The sequence below is a fragment of the Salvelinus sp. IW2-2015 genome, linkage group LG13 (assembly GCF_002910315.2).
Source record: "Salvelinus sp. IW2-2015 linkage group LG13, ASM291031v2, whole genome shotgun sequence".
NCBI classification, from domain to species: domain Eukaryota; kingdom Metazoa; phylum Chordata; class Actinopteri; order Salmoniformes; family Salmonidae; genus Salvelinus; species Salvelinus sp. IW2-2015.
Window position 1 is genome coordinate 6,385,488 of NC_036853.1, and position 18,736 is coordinate 6,404,223.

Consider the following 18,736-nt stretch of genomic DNA (forward strand, 5'->3'; position numbering starts at 1 on the left):
TGTGTAGTCTATTGTATGGATCGTGTAGTCTATTGTACGGATGTGTAGTCTATTGTACGTGTAGTAATATTGTATGTGTATGTATATTGTACGTGTAAGTCTATTCTTGTATGTGTACGGATGTGTAGTATATTGTATGTGTAGTATTATTGTACGGATTTTGGTGTAGTCTAATTTACGTGTAAAGTCTATTGTACTGTGTACGTAATTGTACGTGTATCTAATTTGTAATGTGTAGTATAGTTGTATGTGTAGCTATTGTATGTGACGTATATTGTATGTGTAGTCCCTATTGTAATGGTGTAGTCTATTGTACGTGTAGTAATTGCGTACATGTACAATGAGTCAAGTCTATTGATGAGTGTACAGATGAGCAGTCTGTTGTACGTGTAGGATGAGTAGTCGATTGTCTTTCTTTTATAGTCTCCTACAGCGATAGCTAACTTATCTAGAGCCAAATCCATACTGTGTTAAATGAATACCTACCCTATAAAACTAAACGATATAATTTAGAACGACGTGTAAGCCCTATATTGTTTGCCCAGGAACCATTCTTATAATAACCCCATAATACATTTGTAAGTAATAACCTATAATACCCTGTTGTAAACAGAATAACCGCATAAATACATGTAAGTAAATAAACTAATATATGTTTCGTAAGTAATAACTATAGTACATGTAAGTAATAACCTATAATACATGTAAGTAATAACCTATATATGTTGTAACCGTAATAACCACATTATACATGTAAGTAATAACCCTATCAATACATGTAAGTAATAACCTATATATGTTGTTACGTAATACCCATAATACATGTAAGAGTTATAACGATATAATACATGTAAGTAATAACCTAATAGTACATGGTAGTAATACCCATAATACATGTAAGTAATAACTAAGTACATGTAAGTAATAACCCCATAATACATGTAAGTAATAACCTGTAGTACATGTAAGTAATAAACCATAATACATGTAAGTAATAACCTATATTGTTGGTAAGTAATACCCCATAATACAACATGTTACTATTAACCCCATCATCATGTAAGTAATAACCTATAGTACATGTAAGAGTAATAAACCTATATACATGTAGTAAACTCAAAAACATGAAGTAATAACGCATAATACATTTTGGGTAATTTAACCCCTCCAATAATAAACATGTAAGTAATAAACGCTGTAGTAAACAAAAATGGTGTAGTAATTAAATACATGTGTAAAGTAATACCTTAATAACCATTTTGTTAAGTAATAAAACCCCGTCCGACCCATAGATAAATATAACATGTTGTAAGTAATAGAACCCCCTAATTAATATACATTGTTGTAAGTTTATACCCAATAAAGTACCAAAACAAAAATATTGTTGTATCAAGTTCATAAATACAATGTTGTATAGTATACCCTATTATACATAATTTTGTAAGTAATTCACCCATATACATGTACGTATACCCCATAGTACCAATGTGTAAAGTAAATAATACAAAACAATGTTTGCAGCAAAAGTATTAACCCTCTATATTAATGGTTGTAATGTAACTAAACCCCCATAATACAAAATATTGTAAGTAATACCTCTATAATAACATAGTGAGTAAATAACCCCTCCCCATAATGTAAGGTTTTCAACCCAATTAAATAGAAGATGAAAAAAACATAGTAAGAGTAATCGTGTCTGGATTTCCCTATTTTGGGAAGGATGCGAAAGTCGTTCCACTGAGAAATTCCATAATTTGGTGTTTTGTTATAATTGTGTGAAACGCCTGTACAATGCCGCACTCCTGATCCTGAATCTCTCCAAAATTTGGGTTCAGTTGGTTGAAGATGTTGTGATGAGACAGCAATTGGTATAAAATGGTTTACATCGTTTTCATTTTCAATGAGACAAACCATTCAGTGACTTATTCGTTTCATCCCAATGTGGATGGGGAATTTGTCACCCCTGGGAAGCAGACTAGTCCGATCAGGAGAGACAAGGATTTCATCCAAAAGGTTGCAAGTGATCAACTCCACGACACGGTTGTATTTTTATTAGGCGGTATCCTCTTGGCCCCTCTATTGCAGGGATGCACCAACTAGATTCAGCGTCGTGACGAATTTTTCCTTGAGCGGTATGATTCTGGGGTGGTGGAACATATTAATAATACGCCGACTGCAAATTTCCTCCGCAAGTGTATTCGCATCAATTATTTGCGTGGGATATTTTGGGTCAACTAATATTTTTTCAAGATTAAATTCACATCTCAAGTATGGATTTCCTGGTGTTTTATCAGGTCTTTTTAAATAGTAACAAAAAATAAAATACAGTCACCCAGATATACATTGGAAAATAATGCTAGACTTGGGGGGCCAGTAATAAAAAACCACCCTTCCTCTCGGGGTTTAGTGGAGAGAGCTCTTTGGAACCATGGCAAGGGAAATGCAAAACCTCCGCACAACAACAGAACGCGTCCATAGAACCCCTGATCTTCTCTCAAGTGTTTCCTTTATTTTGGGCAGTTACCTATGTAATTATTCTGACTCTATAAAGACAGGCATCAATTTAAATACCCTAATGAAGGACTCTATACAAAACACCCCTAATTCCTGCAATACATGTTGTTATGCGATTCTTAAATTAGAGCCTCAAGGCATTTATCTCCGCGACGCAAATAAAAAAAAAAAATTATAGGGATCCCTTACAATGCCGCTTCGTTCCTAGTGCAAATCATTAACACATTCCTCCGTTCCTCCTGAACTTTGGTGGATACAGTTTCATGGCGATTCTTGACCGCGAAGTTAATTCTAGGAGCCAGTCTAGTGTCACAACTTTCATGGCACTCTGTCTTGAATTACTCGCACTGAGGCAATAATCATTCATCAAGGTCTTCATCTTCTTCTCCTCTCTACTTCTCTCTCCTTCTCTATGTCCTTCTCCCTCTCCTCTCCTATGTCCTTCGCCTTCCTTCTCTCCTTCTCCTCCTGCTTCAACTCCTCTGTCTTACTCTCTCCTCCTTCTTTCCTCTCTCTTTCACCTTCTCCTGTCCAACCTATTATCCTTTCTCGCTCCACCGTCTCAACGTCTCATCGTGGTATCATGGTGACAGTGAACGTCAACTTAAACCGCGAAGTCTTTCAGGCCTTGTTTCAATCACAAAAATAAACCTATATTTGTTGGGATTAATTATTCATACTATATCGTTTTTCTGTATTATTTGTACAGGGTTTATTCATTGATTAGTATATGTAAAATTGTGAGATATTAGTGGTTCCTGATGACAAAGCCTTTTGTTAATGTGGTGCATTCTTCATCCCTGTGGGGGTTTTGTTTTGCTTTCCATATTTATATTTTAGTCCTATTCTTTATGAGGTAGTACATTACGGGTGGTTTTTTGTGTTTAGGAAATAATTTCAGACGTCAAAATTCCAGTTTCTATTTTAAAGTGGCCATTGTTGCATGAACAAAGGTCAGGTACGTCTGCACAGATCAGGTTTAGCGATATTATATAATATTAAATCTACCACCCCTCTGGTCCCACGCCTTGTAATGGTCATTTCTGTCCTAACAATTACATCCTACAATTCCGCCTCCTGTTCCTTAATCGGTGTATTTTTCCTACAATACACTCTACATCCTCTGTCTCCTATACTGGTCCGTTTTCTACAATCTAAAATGTTGAATATGCTTACAATTCCAATCTCGTTCAGTTGTATACAAGTTACATTTGATTTTTGGACATGGTTGAGTTTCGATTATAATATTACAGTAACATGAATATATTGACTCTAAATAATATGTTTATGATATAGTAATTTCTGTGAGAACTTTAGTCATAGGCCTACAACAGTAATTAACATTTATTCTCAACACGTATTATTAATAAAAATCCAGTATTTCTTTAAAAAAACGTCTCCCGTCTTTTTTTGTTGTTTGTAATGTTACATATTTTTTTTCTGTGACGAGGCTAATACAAAATCTAGAAACACTGAGAGTTTTATAGAGATCCTCAGCCTTGCGAACAATCCATGCTGGTGACGGACGTGTCATCGCAGCTCATGTCATATAAAGGAATATTGTGGTTTTAGACTAACATTAGACAACAAACATAAAGGCAGAGGTCAAGTCCTCTCTCCGTTCAAGTGTGGCGTTGCTTCACTTACAGTCGACAGGGCAGCAACTATGCGACGCTTCTACCAGTTTATTCAACAAAATTGTAGTTGAGGGATGTTAATGCAAGCATCATTTAAACGCCTTTGTTTATTATTTATTTCAAACCCTTCTCTTTCTTCCGCCAACAATAGTCCTGTGTATTTCTATAAGCTATTCGAGACGTATCTACGACGGACGTGGAAAAGTGCTAACAAAAACCGCAATAATTGTCGCACAAAATATGGTACTTTTACTTGCCGCGTGGATCTCCTTACAGCAGAATGTCGCAGCTCGAGCAGAACATTCGACATTAGCCTGTTTTAATATAGCTCTTGCAAGGCGGTATGTTATTGGGTTATGAAGTGAGGCTGCAAAGGCCTCTTCCCTAAGATACACTATAGCTACTTATGAAACTTCAAAAACGCGACTAAAATCCACAAGAACGTGTTGATAATAGGATCGGTCTATCACAATTAAATGTGCGGTGAGAATTCCTTAGTAGAATTAGATTCTTATCAGCGTATATATAATACTTAAATGTATAGTGATATGTTTTTTTTTATTCCGTCTACATGAAGTTTCAATTATTAAGTAGAACAGAGAGAAGCAACGGAACTTAGAGGCGGAACAGATTCGTGGTTAATTTTGCGCTCAGGTAAAACCGCAGCAAGGTTTAATACCTGACTTCCCCCCTATCTCTTCTTTATTGAATTGCTGGTGGTTTAGATATGTGAGTGGCTGGTAAGACTCGCTTCTGCCTTTGCACAACGTGAGCAAAAACAATAGGTCCTCAACCCCCCCCCTCTCCTGCTGGCAGTTCAGGACCTGGCTGGGTACGGGAAACCATTTGGATTTAAAGCACATATAGAGATAACTTCAATGCTTAGAAATTAGCCAGCTCGCCCTACGCGGGGGACTGGAGTTTATCGCCGCGTGATTTCCTGCCCAGTTTCACGCTTCTCATGATTCAACTCAGTACAACACCTTACAGACATGCATAGGGCCTTCATCGACAAGTGTAATTTATAAGCTTGTCTGTAAGGACATAAAAAAGAAAGCCAACTATGACTGACCATCGTCACAAGACTAACTTCCTTTAATGTTTTAGACATATTGCAGTATTGGCTAATCTTTAGTTCAGCGCTAACATCATCTACGTCTTGAAAATTATGTCTTATCCCAGTGTTACTCTGACTCTGAAAAATAAGTAGGGCCCATCTCAGTGTTCTCATTCCCTTGGACACAGACACAACACAAACACACCACGGCACAACAGACACACAGTAGCTCACGTGCACACATGCACACCAGACACACACACAACACACATAAAACCAACGCAAAGGCACTACATACACACCCAGCCACAACACAAACACACAAACACAAGTATTTATAATATAGCCTAAGCCTAAAGAACGTCACGGTGGTCGACTTATTATTGATAGCATTTCCTTATTATATGAAAATCGAAAATGTCTAGGGACGTTTTCTATTGATCATGAATTTGGATTGGGCAAAAGTTTTCTCCATGACGACGGGGGAATTAATAGAAAGGTGGTCTCATGTTCATTCTGTCCTTAACAATCAATACAAATGTTGATGCGGTAGAATTGTCACATGTCTTGAAGATAAGAAAGACTGGGAAATCTGTCAGGCCTTTTTCCATCATGGGCCTTAAAAAAACATATTCACTAGGCCTCAGTATCATTTTTAACGACCAATCCGTTTACCATCCATTCTCGTCACTGCAGGTACAATAAAAGACAAATTGTAAATAAATGATGACTAACAATGATTGTTTATTTGATTACTTAGGTTATTTTATATTATTTTGATAGTATTGCTATTAATTGTTATTGGTAATTATTCATTGTTAATGTTTTTTGTGATTTGATATGAATGTAGTTATTAGTGTATTTGTTTATAATCATGTGTTTTTATACAATATATGAATGTTTTGTTTTGTTTGCATGTGTATTTGTAATGAACTTACTTACGCAGAAAGGAATGCCCGTTAAGATTTTAAAACCAGGACGAGAGAGAGTTTTTCTGTGAGCCTGTACAATGACCCAAGTGACCTGGACTGAAAGCCATGGCAATGTGCTTCATGCCAAATACGACGGGGTAGCCACGCTTGATTATATCACCAATGTTAATTTATGGATCGTATGTCATACTGTCAAAGCAAAAATGATTGCTAAGTTAATACACGAGTATTTTCTCTGATTATGGGGGTAGGATACTTTACCTCTCGGGGAAGACTATGACAACTGGGGACATTGTTGAAGTTTGGGAATTGACTACACTGCAAAATATTACAAGGGTTTTCTGGGATCGATTGTTGCAATGGGATTTATCCTATGGTTAGCATGTGGCTGTTGACTTAAAGTCAAGGTCACCTCAGCAATCCCACAGTTACAAACAAGACAGTGAACAACAGGAAGGATTAAACCGTACCAATTCTATGCGCAGACCCCCACTCCAACCAAGGGATATTTTATTTTATTAGGCTAAGAAGGAAAATTTCTTATTTTCTTTGACGGTCTAGGACAGTGGTTTAACTTGCCTGTTCAGGATCAGCTCGGCGGATTCGAAACTTGCACCTTCGTTGACTGTTCACGCTCTAAATAAAGGCTACCTGCCCTCCTGACATAAACGCCCTTGAATGATTATTTTGTGGGACGGAAATCTGTTAAACAAAGTTTTTATTTGTTCATAGCATTGGCTTAGCCTTATAACTTGTCAACGAATTGGAGGGCGGAAAGAGGGGGGGGGAGGGGGATGAAAAGGTGAGAGGGGTGCGGCGCGGGGGGGGCCAGGGGGGGGTGGGGGCGTGGGCGGGGGGGAGGGGAGATGGGGGTGGGGAGCTGGATGTGGTGGGGGAGGGGAATAAAATAAATGATTAGCATTTGCATTGATGGTAAAGTTAATTCAGTGGGTTACTGAAGGAAATGTTCCAAGGCATAACGGCATAAGCCTGTATCTGTATTGGTATGTCATCTAGGTCTTACTGACATTCGTTCAAAGAATTCGTGCTTTGCATAAAAAGCTTCGGGTTATTAATTATGTCTTGTAGTCGTCCTCTCTCCACAGGTGATAAGTCATCCTCCTGGAAGACAAGAAGAAGCGGTGGGCGGACATACTTAGCAATATTATAATGGTTAACTTCGGGCGGTTGATATATAGACTGCATGTTAAAACTTACAATAACGTGTCAGAAAACGTCAACGCCTTCATTATCCTGTTCTCAAAGGACGAGCGAACATTCGTCAGATATTTTGTAATGTATGAATGTTTTTGATAAATATTTAGACAGTATGTAAATATGAGATGGCGTAATGTCTTTTCTGCGGAGACATAAGAAATGACCCACAAGTCTTCGGATGCTGCTTAGGGTGATCAGATGCATTATATTTCTGCTCAAACTGTGTTCCAATCGAGCAAACATCCTTCGTAAGTAATAATACATGTTGTAAGTAATAACCTATAATACATTTTGTAAGTAATAACCCATAATACATGTTGTAAGTAATAACCTATAATACATGTTGTAAGTAATAACCCATAGTACATGTTGTAAGTAATAATACATGTTGTAAGTAATAACCTATAATACATTTTGTAAGTAATAACCCATAATACATGTAAGTAATAACCCATAGTACATGTTGTAAGTAATAATACATGTTGCAAGTAATAACCTATATATGTTGTATGTAATAACCCATAATACATATTGTAAGTAATAACCTATAATACATAGTGAGTAATAACCCATAATGTAAGTAATAACCCATTATACATAGTAAGTAATAACCTATATATGTTGTATGTAATAACCTATAATACATGTTGTAAGTCATAACCCATAATACACGTTGTAAGTAATAACCTATAATGTAAGTAATACCCAATATGTTGTAAGTAATAACCTATAATACAGATTGTAAATAATAACCTATCATGTAAGTAATAACCTATCATGTAAGTAATAACCTATCATGTAAGTAATAACCTATAATACATGTTGTAAGTAATAACCTATAGTATGTTGTAAGTAATAACCTATAGTATGTTGTAAGTAATAACCTATAGTATATGTTGTAAGTAATAACCTATAGTATGTTGTAAGTAATAACCTATAGTATATTTTGTAAGTAATAACCTATAAATGTTGTAAGTAATACCCCATAATACATGTTGTAATAACCTATAATACATGTTGTAAGTATTAACCTATAATACATGTTGTAAGTAATAACCCATAATACATGTTGTAATAACCCATAATACATGTTGTAATAACCTATTAATAAGCAGTGCTCTGTAATACCCCATAATACATGTTGTAAGTAATAACCTTTAACTTAGTAGCTGTTAACAACCTCCATCTGACCATATAGATTCATATTTACCTTCAACTTTCACGCCATATACATTAGCCTCCACGATGCAGTCCACCATTGTGAGGATATCTGCCACTTCAGTTGTAGCAACATTCTCGCCTTTCCACCTGAAATAACAAAAACATTTCCATGTTGGTCAACCCCAAGAGATGTTTGACAGCCCCAAGAGATGTTGGTCAACCCCAAGAGATGTTGGTCAACCCCAAGAGATGTTGGTCAACCCCAAGAGATGTTTGACAGCCCCAAGAGATGTGTAATTCGAACCCCAGTGACATACTGTTGTAGGGTTGGAAAATTCTGATACCTTTACCAAAATTCCCAGATTTCCTGATTTCCTGATTATTTCCTTCTGATTTTCCAACTGTCATTTCTGGAAAACCTGGGACTTTTGTCAACCGTACCGCCTACCTGAAAGTGTCACCAACCCGATCCTGAAACTGAACAAAGTTTTGTTCATCGATCCTCAACAGGTCTCCAGTGTTGAAGTACAGGTCACCTGTCTGTAAGACGTCTCTCAGTCTCTTCTTCTCTGTCTGCTGGTCATTACCAGCATAACCAACAAAGGGAGATATCTTGGTTATCTTTCCAACCAAAAGTCCAGCCTCACCTTAAAAAAAGGAAGATGGGGATAATGATGCTGATGCTCCCAATATTTATTTTAAGAACTATTTATCAAGCGACTAAGGAGCACTGATCTGGGACACCCCCCCCCGTAAATGTAAACGTATGCATTGTTATTTAAGAACTGACCATAAAGTAGTCCTATTGAGACGTGTGATACACACGGCTCCAGGTTCTTAATTTGGAAAGACGACATTGGGTCATACTTTACCCAATGTTGTTCTGTCAACAATATAAAGCAGGACCCAATCCATGTCACAGAGTGTCCAAAGCTAGACAGTTCACAGTTGGTGGGTAAATAGAGTGTTGGTCAACTAGAAAATCTAATTTAGTGAAGAAACTACGGCCCTGTACAGAAAGCAGTTGCAACATAATGCTGCTCCCAAATTCACCCCCCTTTTCTCAACTTTGTACCGTCAACAATATGAAGCAATGACTTGGAACCCAATCCACGGTCACAGTCTGCCTTAAACTAAAGTAACTTTGATAGACATCGTATTACAAAACAGAGTGTCCAAACCTAGACAGTTCACAGATTCTATGTCAGTGGGGTAAAAGTCAACATMAATAAATAAAAAAAGGTACCTTTCATTGCTTGGATACACAGACCCTTTGAGTTCCTAACAGGTTCCTCCTTCTCAATGTCAAATTTGATCAAAGTATAAGGGAACAGTCTCTGAAAGTGAAACACAATTACAAAAAAYATATATATATATATTTTCTGTTAAGGAGGCACATCATTTACTCATCAGGTAGTGATTTGAATCCATATGTGATCCACRTGTAGTTATCCTGGATTAAATTGCGTTGGGGTCAGATCACTACCTACCCTGTGGAGAAAGTTGACTCGTCCAACCACTCCGATCTTGCTGGTGTAGTTGATGAAGCCGATGTTGCCCTCGGTGGCGGCGTACAGTTCCCTGACAGCKACGTCTCCAAAACGATTCAGAAACTCTCTCCAGATGTCTGAACGGACCCCGTTGCCGATGGCAATACGCACTTTATGGTCCTTCTCGTTGTCTTTCTGAAAATAGAAAACGGGGACGAAGATCGATTTGTGAAATGATATTCTACTCAATAGACACAGTGGTCAGAAAAGATCCATTACAGGGTGGTGAAGCGTTTCTAATATGTTTTCTCCAATTAAAAGCAGTTCAATTGAACTTTGCTAGGTCATCTGASTTTTTATAACAGACCTAAGGCAATAAGGTGGCTGTAACATTAAAATAAAAACTGTCATCGTACAGTATTATGCTGGAGTTACTACATATACTAAATACGTGGAATTTAGCAGACACTCTTATTTTATTTATTTTTTATTTCACCTATATTTCACYAGGCAAGTCAGTTAAGAACAAATTCTTATTTATAATGACGGCCTACTCCGGCCAAACCCAGACGACGCTGGGCTAATTGTGCGCCGCCCTATGGGACTCCATCACGGCCGGTTGTGATACAGCCTGGAATCGAACTAATGAGATGCAGTGCCTTAGACCGCTGTGCCACGCGGGAGCCCTACAGTAGTGCAGTAGTAACTTTGATAGACATCGTATTGTAAACACACACACACACACACACACAAACACAGAGTGTCCAAAGCTAGACAGTTCACAGTTGGCAGGTACACTACCGGTCAAAGGTTTGAGAACACCTACTCACTAAAGGGTTTTTCTTTATTTGTACTATTTTCTACATTGTAGAATAATAGTGAATACATCAAAACTATGAAATAACACATATGGAATCACATAGTAAGCAAAACAGTGTTTAACAAATCTAAATATATTTTATATTTGAGATTCTTCAAATAGCCACCCTTTGCCTTGATGATAGCTTTGTACACGCTTGGCATTCTCTCAACCAGCTTCACCTGGAATGCTTTTCCAACAGTCTTGAAGGAGTTCCCATATATACTGAGCACTTGTTGGCTGCTTTTCCTTCCCTCTGCTGTCCAACTCATCCCAAACCATCTCAATTGGGTTGAGGTCGGGTGATTGTGGAGGCCAGGTTATCTGATGCAGCACTCCATCACTCTCCGTCTTGGTAAAAATAGCCCTTACACAGCCTGGAAGTGTGTTGAGTCATTGTCCTGTTGAAAAACAAATGATAGTCCCACTAAGCCCAACCAGATGGGATGGCGTATCGCTGCAGAATGCTGTGGTAGCCATGCTGGTTAAGTGTGCCTTGAATTCAAAATAAATCACAGACAGTGTCACCAGCAAAGCACCCCCACACTATAACACCTCCTCCTCCATGCTTTACGGTGGGAAATACACATGCGGAGATCATCCRTCCACCTCCACTGAGTTTCACAAAGACATGGCGGTTGGAACCAACATATTCAAATTTGGACTCCAGACCAAAGGACAAATTTCCACAGGTCTAATGTCCATTGCTCATGTTTCTTGGCCCAAGCAAGTCTCTTCTTATTATTGGTGTCCTTTAGTAGTGGATTCTTTGCAGCAATTCGACCATGAAGGCCTGATACATGCAGTCTCCTCTGAACAGTGGATGTTGAGATGTGTCCGTTACTTGAACTCTGTGAAGCATTTATTTGGGCTGCAATCTGAGGTGCAGTTAACTCTAATGAACTTATCCTCTGCAGCAGAGGTAACTCTGGGTCTTCCTTTCCTGTGGCGGTCCTCATGAGAGCCAGTTTCATCATAGCGCTTGATGGTTTTTGCGACTGCACTTTCAAAGTTCTTGAAATGTTCCATATTGACTGATCTTCATGTCTTAAAGTAATGATGACTGTTGTTTCTCTTTGCTTATTTGAGCTGTTCTTGCCATAATATGGACTTTGTATTTTACCAAATAGGGCTATCTTCTGCATACCTTGTCACAACACAACTGATTGGCTCAAACGCATTAAGGAAAGAAATTCCACAAATTAACTTTTAACAAGGCACACGTGTTAATTGAAATGGATTCCAGGTGACTACCTCATGAAGCTGGTTGAATTTAAAGAGTGTGCAAAGCTGTCATCAAGTCAAAGGGTGGCTACTCTGAAGAATCTCAAATATATTTTGATTTGTTTAACACTTTTTTTGGTTACTACATGATTTCATATGTGTTATTTCATAGTTTCGATGTCTTCAGTATTATTCTACAATGTAGAAAATAGTAAAAAATAAAGAAAAACCCTTGAATGATTAGGGGTTCCAAAACTTTTGACCGGTAGTGTAAATCAAGGGTCGGTCAACAGAAATCTAATTTAGTGAAGAAACTACGGCCCTGTACAGAAAGCAGTTGCAACATGATGCTGCTCCCAAATTCACCCCCTTTTCTCAACGTTRGGAAACATTTYCGTACTGGTCCCCCGTGGGAAAATCGAACCCATAACCCTGGCATTGCAAGCGTCATACGTCATACTCTACCAAMTGAGCCACACAAGGATCGGTGTCCTAGACGAGGTGTCCTTTACCATGGGTGTGTTGCAGAGGTATCTCATGGTCTCTCCGATGTACTGCATCACTGTTACATTATGTTTCCTACAGTCCTCCCAGAACTGAGATGCTGAAAACTTCCTCCTCAGAACTACTGTTATGCCTGGTATAGGAGACAGATGATGTAACAGACTGGGTATTTAATCATCCTGATTAACTTACACCATCTTGTTTAGACATGTTTTCAAAGTAGACCAAAGTCATCTTTTCACTGTGCAACACGATACGTGTCGAACGCCTATGTGTCCTACTAAACTACTACTGTATCTAATGGCTTCGTTCAGCATGCAATACACTCTGCTCAGATATCTATAGAGTATGACTCAATTCTGTATGGTTTATTTGACTAGGGGGCAGATACAAACACATTGACACGTTAAATAAACAAATCTGACAACTCATTCCTAGCATTTCAAAATAAGAGTCATAACATTACCCCTCTCGATGGCCCCAGTGAGTCCGATGAGGAAGCCGGCGCTGTGATAGAGAGGCAGGTTGATATAGAACACATCCTGGGATGTCACTCCTGAGACGGCTTGGATAAAGGACGCAGTCCACACCCTCTCCTGGGTCACCAGAGCCGCTTTAGGTAGACCTACAGTCAGATAGGACAGTGGTTTATCTATAGACAATAGGTAGACCTACAGTCAGATAGGACAGTGGTTTATCTATAGACAATAGGTAGACCTACAGTCAGATAGGACAGTCAGACAATAGACACAGTGCATTGAATGACGTATGCATAACAAATCCTACCCCCAGGAAACAATTCAATAGGTATAAGCAAAAAAAATCCTTCTTTCAGATTTACATGAAGTGCCTACATCCAAATTCATCCATTAGGGGACTAGGAGCACTTTCCCGGAAACCATCCCCAGCTCCTTCCAGCCCTAGTCCCAGGGCTGGAAGGAATGGTACCAGTGGTTCTTGAGGTGTAGAAGAGGACTGCGGTGGAGAGGAGGACTGAGGTTCTTACCAGTGGTTCCTGCGGTGTAGAGGAGGACTGAAGTTCTTACCAGTGGTTCCTGAGGTGTAGAGGAGGACTGAGGTTCTTACCAGTGGTCCCTGAGGTGTAGTGGAGGACTGAGGTTCTTACCAGTGGTTCCTGAGGTGTAGAGGAGGGACTGAGTGCTACTCAGTGGTTCCTTGAGGTGTAGAAACTGGGGTGAAGGAGCTGAGGTCTTACCAGTGGTTCGCCTGAGGGAGTGAAGTTCCGGGCCAGGGTAGAGGAACTGGAGGTTCTTACAGTGGTTCCTGAGGGTGGAGGGACTGAGGTTCTTTACCAAGTGGTTCCTGAGGTGTAGAGAGGACTGAGGTTCTTACCAGTGTCCTCTGAGGTGTAGAGTGAGGACTGAGGTTCTTACAGTGGTCCCTGAGGTGTAGAGGAGGACTGAGGTGTTTCTTACCAGTGGTCCCTGCTGAGGTGTAGAGGAGACTGAGGTTCTTACAGTGGTCCTGAGGTGGTAGTGAGGACTGAGGTGCTTACCAGTGGTTCCTGAGGTGGTAGGTAGGAGGACTGAGGTTCTTACCAGGTGGTCCCTGAGTGTAGATGTAAGGAGCGCGAGGGCTCACTTTGCTGGTGATGTTGCCCTGAGGTCAGCTGACAGGGGAGTGTCTGAAGCCTGGGTGATATGTTCTGAGATGGGGTTGATGCCTTCCACTACTGCACTCCTCTGACAGGAGGTACACAGAGATACCCTGCTGTTTAAGTGTAGGGAGAACCTCCTCCACTGCCTCTTTCAGCTCTGTGGTAGAGGAAGGGAAAGGGAGAGAAAGAGACAGGGAGACAGAAGAGGGGACACAGATGTAGAAGAGACACAGAGAGAAAGAGACAGGCGGCAGGTGATGTTAGTCTCAACTCCTTAGACCAGGTTCCCCACCTGGTGGCCCGCAGGTGATTTTATTTGGTTCCCCAAGTTTTCTGAGATGTTTTTAGTTTTTTTGGGACATAAAATACTAAAAATACCACAAATCAGCTTCAAGTGATTTTAAATTTTGGAAATCTGTTCCAATATATTTCCTTTCATAATAGAGGATATATATATGGTATACAGATGTAAGCAAGGTTTGAAATAATGTTTTAGTCAATATATATATTTGGGGCTTCTTCCAGTCAACTTGCAGTCTACAAATTATTAGTAATTATTGTCAGGTCCTCCATTGGGAAATACTACACATGAGCCTGGGGTTTCTACACTACATTCCAGAACATTCTATGTCTTGCTGTAGCCCAGAAGATCAACCTTGAGCGCCGTGCCACATGGGGCTTATGTTAATCCTAGTATGAATATCTAGTAGAATACATTCCTAGTAGAAAACATTCCTAGTAGAATACATTCCTAGTAGAGTATACATTGCTGATAGAATACAGTATAAACATTCCTAGAAACCATTGCTAGTAGAATACATTCCTAAGAGAAATAAATCATTCCATAGTAGAAATACACATTCCTAGAGATAACGTTACATCAATAGAAGTAATACAGTTACAAACATTCAAGTAGAATACATTGCTAGTAGAATACATTCCTAGTAGAATACAGTATTAAACATTCCAATAGAATACATTGCTAGTAGAATACATTGCTAGTAGAATACATTCCTAATAGAATACATTGCTAGTAGAATACATTGCTTATAGAATACAGTATTAAACATTCCAATAGAACACATTCCCAGTAGAATACATTCCTAATAGACTGGCCAAACCTAGGCATGCATAGCTCATCGCATGATCCTCAAACCAAAGACTGGTCAAACATGTGTTTCTAAAAGTGAATTCATTATTATGTCATTTTAAGTGATTTAAAAAAATTAAAAATTATACAGCCTAAATTTGAAATGTAAAGGCATGGTGTTGAAGTGCTGTTGTTGTTGAAATCCTGAGCGCTCCTGCCAGACTGTAGCGTGTCTCAAATGCTTCACAATGTATTTATTAAAATTRTTATTATTATTATTATTATTATTATAATAATAACGATAACAATAATAACAATGATAATGATAATAATAACAATAATGATMATAATAATAACGTAATAACAATAAAAAATAATAACAATGATAATGACAATAATAATAATAACAATAACGATAATATACTAATAACATCAACAATATAACCCAAATAATCTGTTTTCGTTCCTTCTTCCTAGGCTACCTGGCTTGCTCCTGACTGATTTAGAGTTAGTATGTTGTTTAATAGCCAGTTGAAATGTTTAACMKTAATTGATAGTGACAGAATCACACATTACTTCCCACGCAGTACATTTTTTGTGTCCTCCGCTATAGAAGGTTGTAGCGCAGCCCTATCATAGAGACAAACCAATGATATCGGAGTCACGTCTTTCCATTTTACAGCTTGTTTCTAGTCCTGGTTTTAACTTAACACACCAAGCCCTTCACTCACTGACACCGAGATATATAAAGGAGTACATGGTGACTGAAGGAATTGGCTGAAAAATCTATGGATAGAGAATATAATTTTGTCTGTCAAACAAATAGGCCTCCTMCCTCTTATTGCTTGAATAGGAGGAAATAGGTTCCAACACAAAACAACTCTTATTGTTAGTAGCTTAAAAGTCAAATTAAGACTTTAAATCTTTAGGATTTCTAGAATTAGCCTACTTTCAGCACCCATGCGCTGTCCATCTCCACGGCTGCCACTTCATAGTAATGTCAATTATATCCGTGCTAATTCTATGTACATATTTTCCAAATTGAATCCAATTAAATTACTTAATTGAATAATGTTGACTGCAAACTGGTTCAAGTTAACATATTTAGCARACTGCGCCACTCGGGAGCCCCCAGTGAAAAGCTAAAAAAAAACATTTGACACACCCCCGAACCTATAGCCAGCTTTTAGATTTACCATTCCAAATGACATGATCCTCCCCCGGACGAAAAGTTAAAATACTAAACCCTCCCAAMTAACTGGAATTGAAAAATTATGACCCTCCCCCATTTTCCTCGGGGTAAAAAAATKTGTACATTTCGACCACTCCCTAACTGTAACTCAGGCAAATAGCCTACACGCCAATTGCTTTTGAGAACGGGCAGAAAAGTTTACTTCAATACGTGGGRGGCAAAAAGGACAATATCGGAGTTTAATTCAATCAGAGAAAATCTGAGAAATGGAGAGTTGATTTRGTTAACAGGTAAAAAGAAGTTGATAGCAGTACCGGCTATGGTATGTGTGATGATTGTGAGGCACGATACAAATTCGACAGTCACAAGATGGGAAAGTTTAAGTGAACTGTAACTGAACTGTAGCCTACTGTTCAGATGGGTTAAATGGAAACTGAACTCTGGACACTGACTGTASGTCTTATAACCTCTCACATAGCCTTAATATTAACTCATGCAGAATTTAAMATTTCTTGCAGTAAAATTATACATCAAACGTAATAAATGTTTACTCGGGAACAGGAGTGGAGAAATCTTATCTATTTCAGCATCTGGAGATTATAAACGCTCAGATACTGTCTGTAGTAGAGGTGCTATCTTTAAAMGCAGTATTTTAAGCCACATAAAATATACATCCAAGCCGAACTGAAAATGTATCAGAAACATGTTGGGTCGTTTTGTCAAAGTTTTATATTTCCCCAATCCCTAAACATATTTTCTCCGCGAAAGTTGACAGAAAATGTTACCGATGTCAATTAGATCACAGTTTTCCTTCTATTAATCTGGTGAGCAAGGGCTTGTTTAATCTTCTATGGCAACATACTGTATAATGACAGAAGAGAAGTTGACTAACAAATAGCCTACACAAATGTCGGAAATTATAAGCAGAAACATATATAGTCAGACAGAAGAAAGACAAAATCCTGCACCCCTTGCAAAAAAAATCGCTACGGCGTCTTTGACGAGCCTAAAGCGCATTTTCTATATTAGTGATTAAAGGCCTCAGATTTTCACTTTATCTCATTTAGTCAGGCGGTTGTGGATGGGGTTATTAGCTACCGCTACTGCGAGCGGTTGTGGGTGAACAAGCTGCTATTGCGAACACATTTCTGATTTCAAGTAGTTTACAGTGAGAGGCAGTCTTACTAATGCAACACACTAGTATAATGATTGCTGTTTAGGGTTTTTTAAATATAAACTGTAGGCCTACCCCTAGACTAGGACCTAGTAGTCTAGAAACACATGCACCCCAACCTTAAGGTTTTCACTAGTTACCTCAGCTCTAAASTCAAAATTGGCCATATGTTTTTTTTTGGTCTTAATTGAAGGTTAGTCATAAGGTTAACAGTGTGGTAAGGTTAGGTTTCAAATTATATTTTTAATAAGAGAAATTGTAGAAATATGTGGAGTTTAGCCATAATTATGGTTTTGTGGCCATGGTTACTAGTGACAAACCGACCCTATCCTTTACCTACGCGTGTGTGTCGTGAACAACATTAGCGTGAGCAAACAGTGGAATAGTAGGGTCGCCTTCAAAATAAAAGTCCCACATTGAAACTGATGCAAACTGATGAATATAGTGGAATCCTTACCTGCCGCCGCGATGATCACTTTGGCCCCACAGCATGAGAAACAGTGTAGCAGAGATTTTGACCGTATGTTGAAGTTTAGCAGAGCGGTTGCACAGCCCAGTTTGGCCAGGCCCAGCCAAATACACGCGTAAGAGGGTTCGTTCCCCATAAAGAGAGCTACCGTGTCCCCCTCTTTTAGATTAGCGTGAGTCTTCAATGCTCTGGCAACCTTGTTGCTCTGCTTATCCACCTCGATGTAAGAATGGGATGTCCCCTCAAAATGCARGAACGTTTTATTCGGTTGTTTCTTCACCGTGTCCAAAAAGCAGTCCAAAATGCTATAGAAAGGTTTTTTCTTTTTGTATTTTTGCAGCCTGATTCCAAGTTTGATTGCTTTGAAGATATATGAACAGTCTTGGCCAAAGTATGGATCGAATACCGTTTTCAGAAGAAACGGCAAAACAGCCAATCCGGCTATGATTGTAAGCCAAATGTACATCTTGTAGCTGCGGGTTACAGACGCTTGTGCCGCGGAGAATTAAAAGGTTGTAGACCTACCTCCAAAAAACGGAACGTTATAAAGTAACAAATGGGTGGCAAAGTTCAATACGAAATCCCGAATTCGCATAA

The 18,736-nt window shown here is 38.7% G+C and overlaps 1 protein-coding gene across 1 annotated transcript in view; it reads right to left on the bottom strand.

The window, feature by feature from the left end:
* Positions 1 to 18,736, bottom strand: part of zgc:101540 (hsFATP2a_ACSVL_like domain-containing protein) — a 26,068-nt gene extending 7,332 nt beyond the window's left edge. Inside the window, 10 exon segments of the mRNA XM_070446094.1 lie at positions 8,569 to 8,666; positions 8,968 to 9,166; positions 9,766 to 9,856; positions 10,010 to 10,204; positions 12,605 to 12,729; positions 13,063 to 13,221; positions 13,683 to 13,717; positions 14,199 to 14,287; positions 14,289 to 14,371; positions 18,128 to 18,736. Coding sequence (XP_070302195.1) covers positions 8,569 to 8,666; positions 8,968 to 9,166; positions 9,766 to 9,856; positions 10,010 to 10,204; positions 12,605 to 12,729; positions 13,063 to 13,221; positions 13,683 to 13,717; positions 14,199 to 14,287; positions 14,289 to 14,371; positions 18,128 to 18,605 — 1,552 coding nt within the window. The 5' untranslated portion in view covers positions 18,606 to 18,736.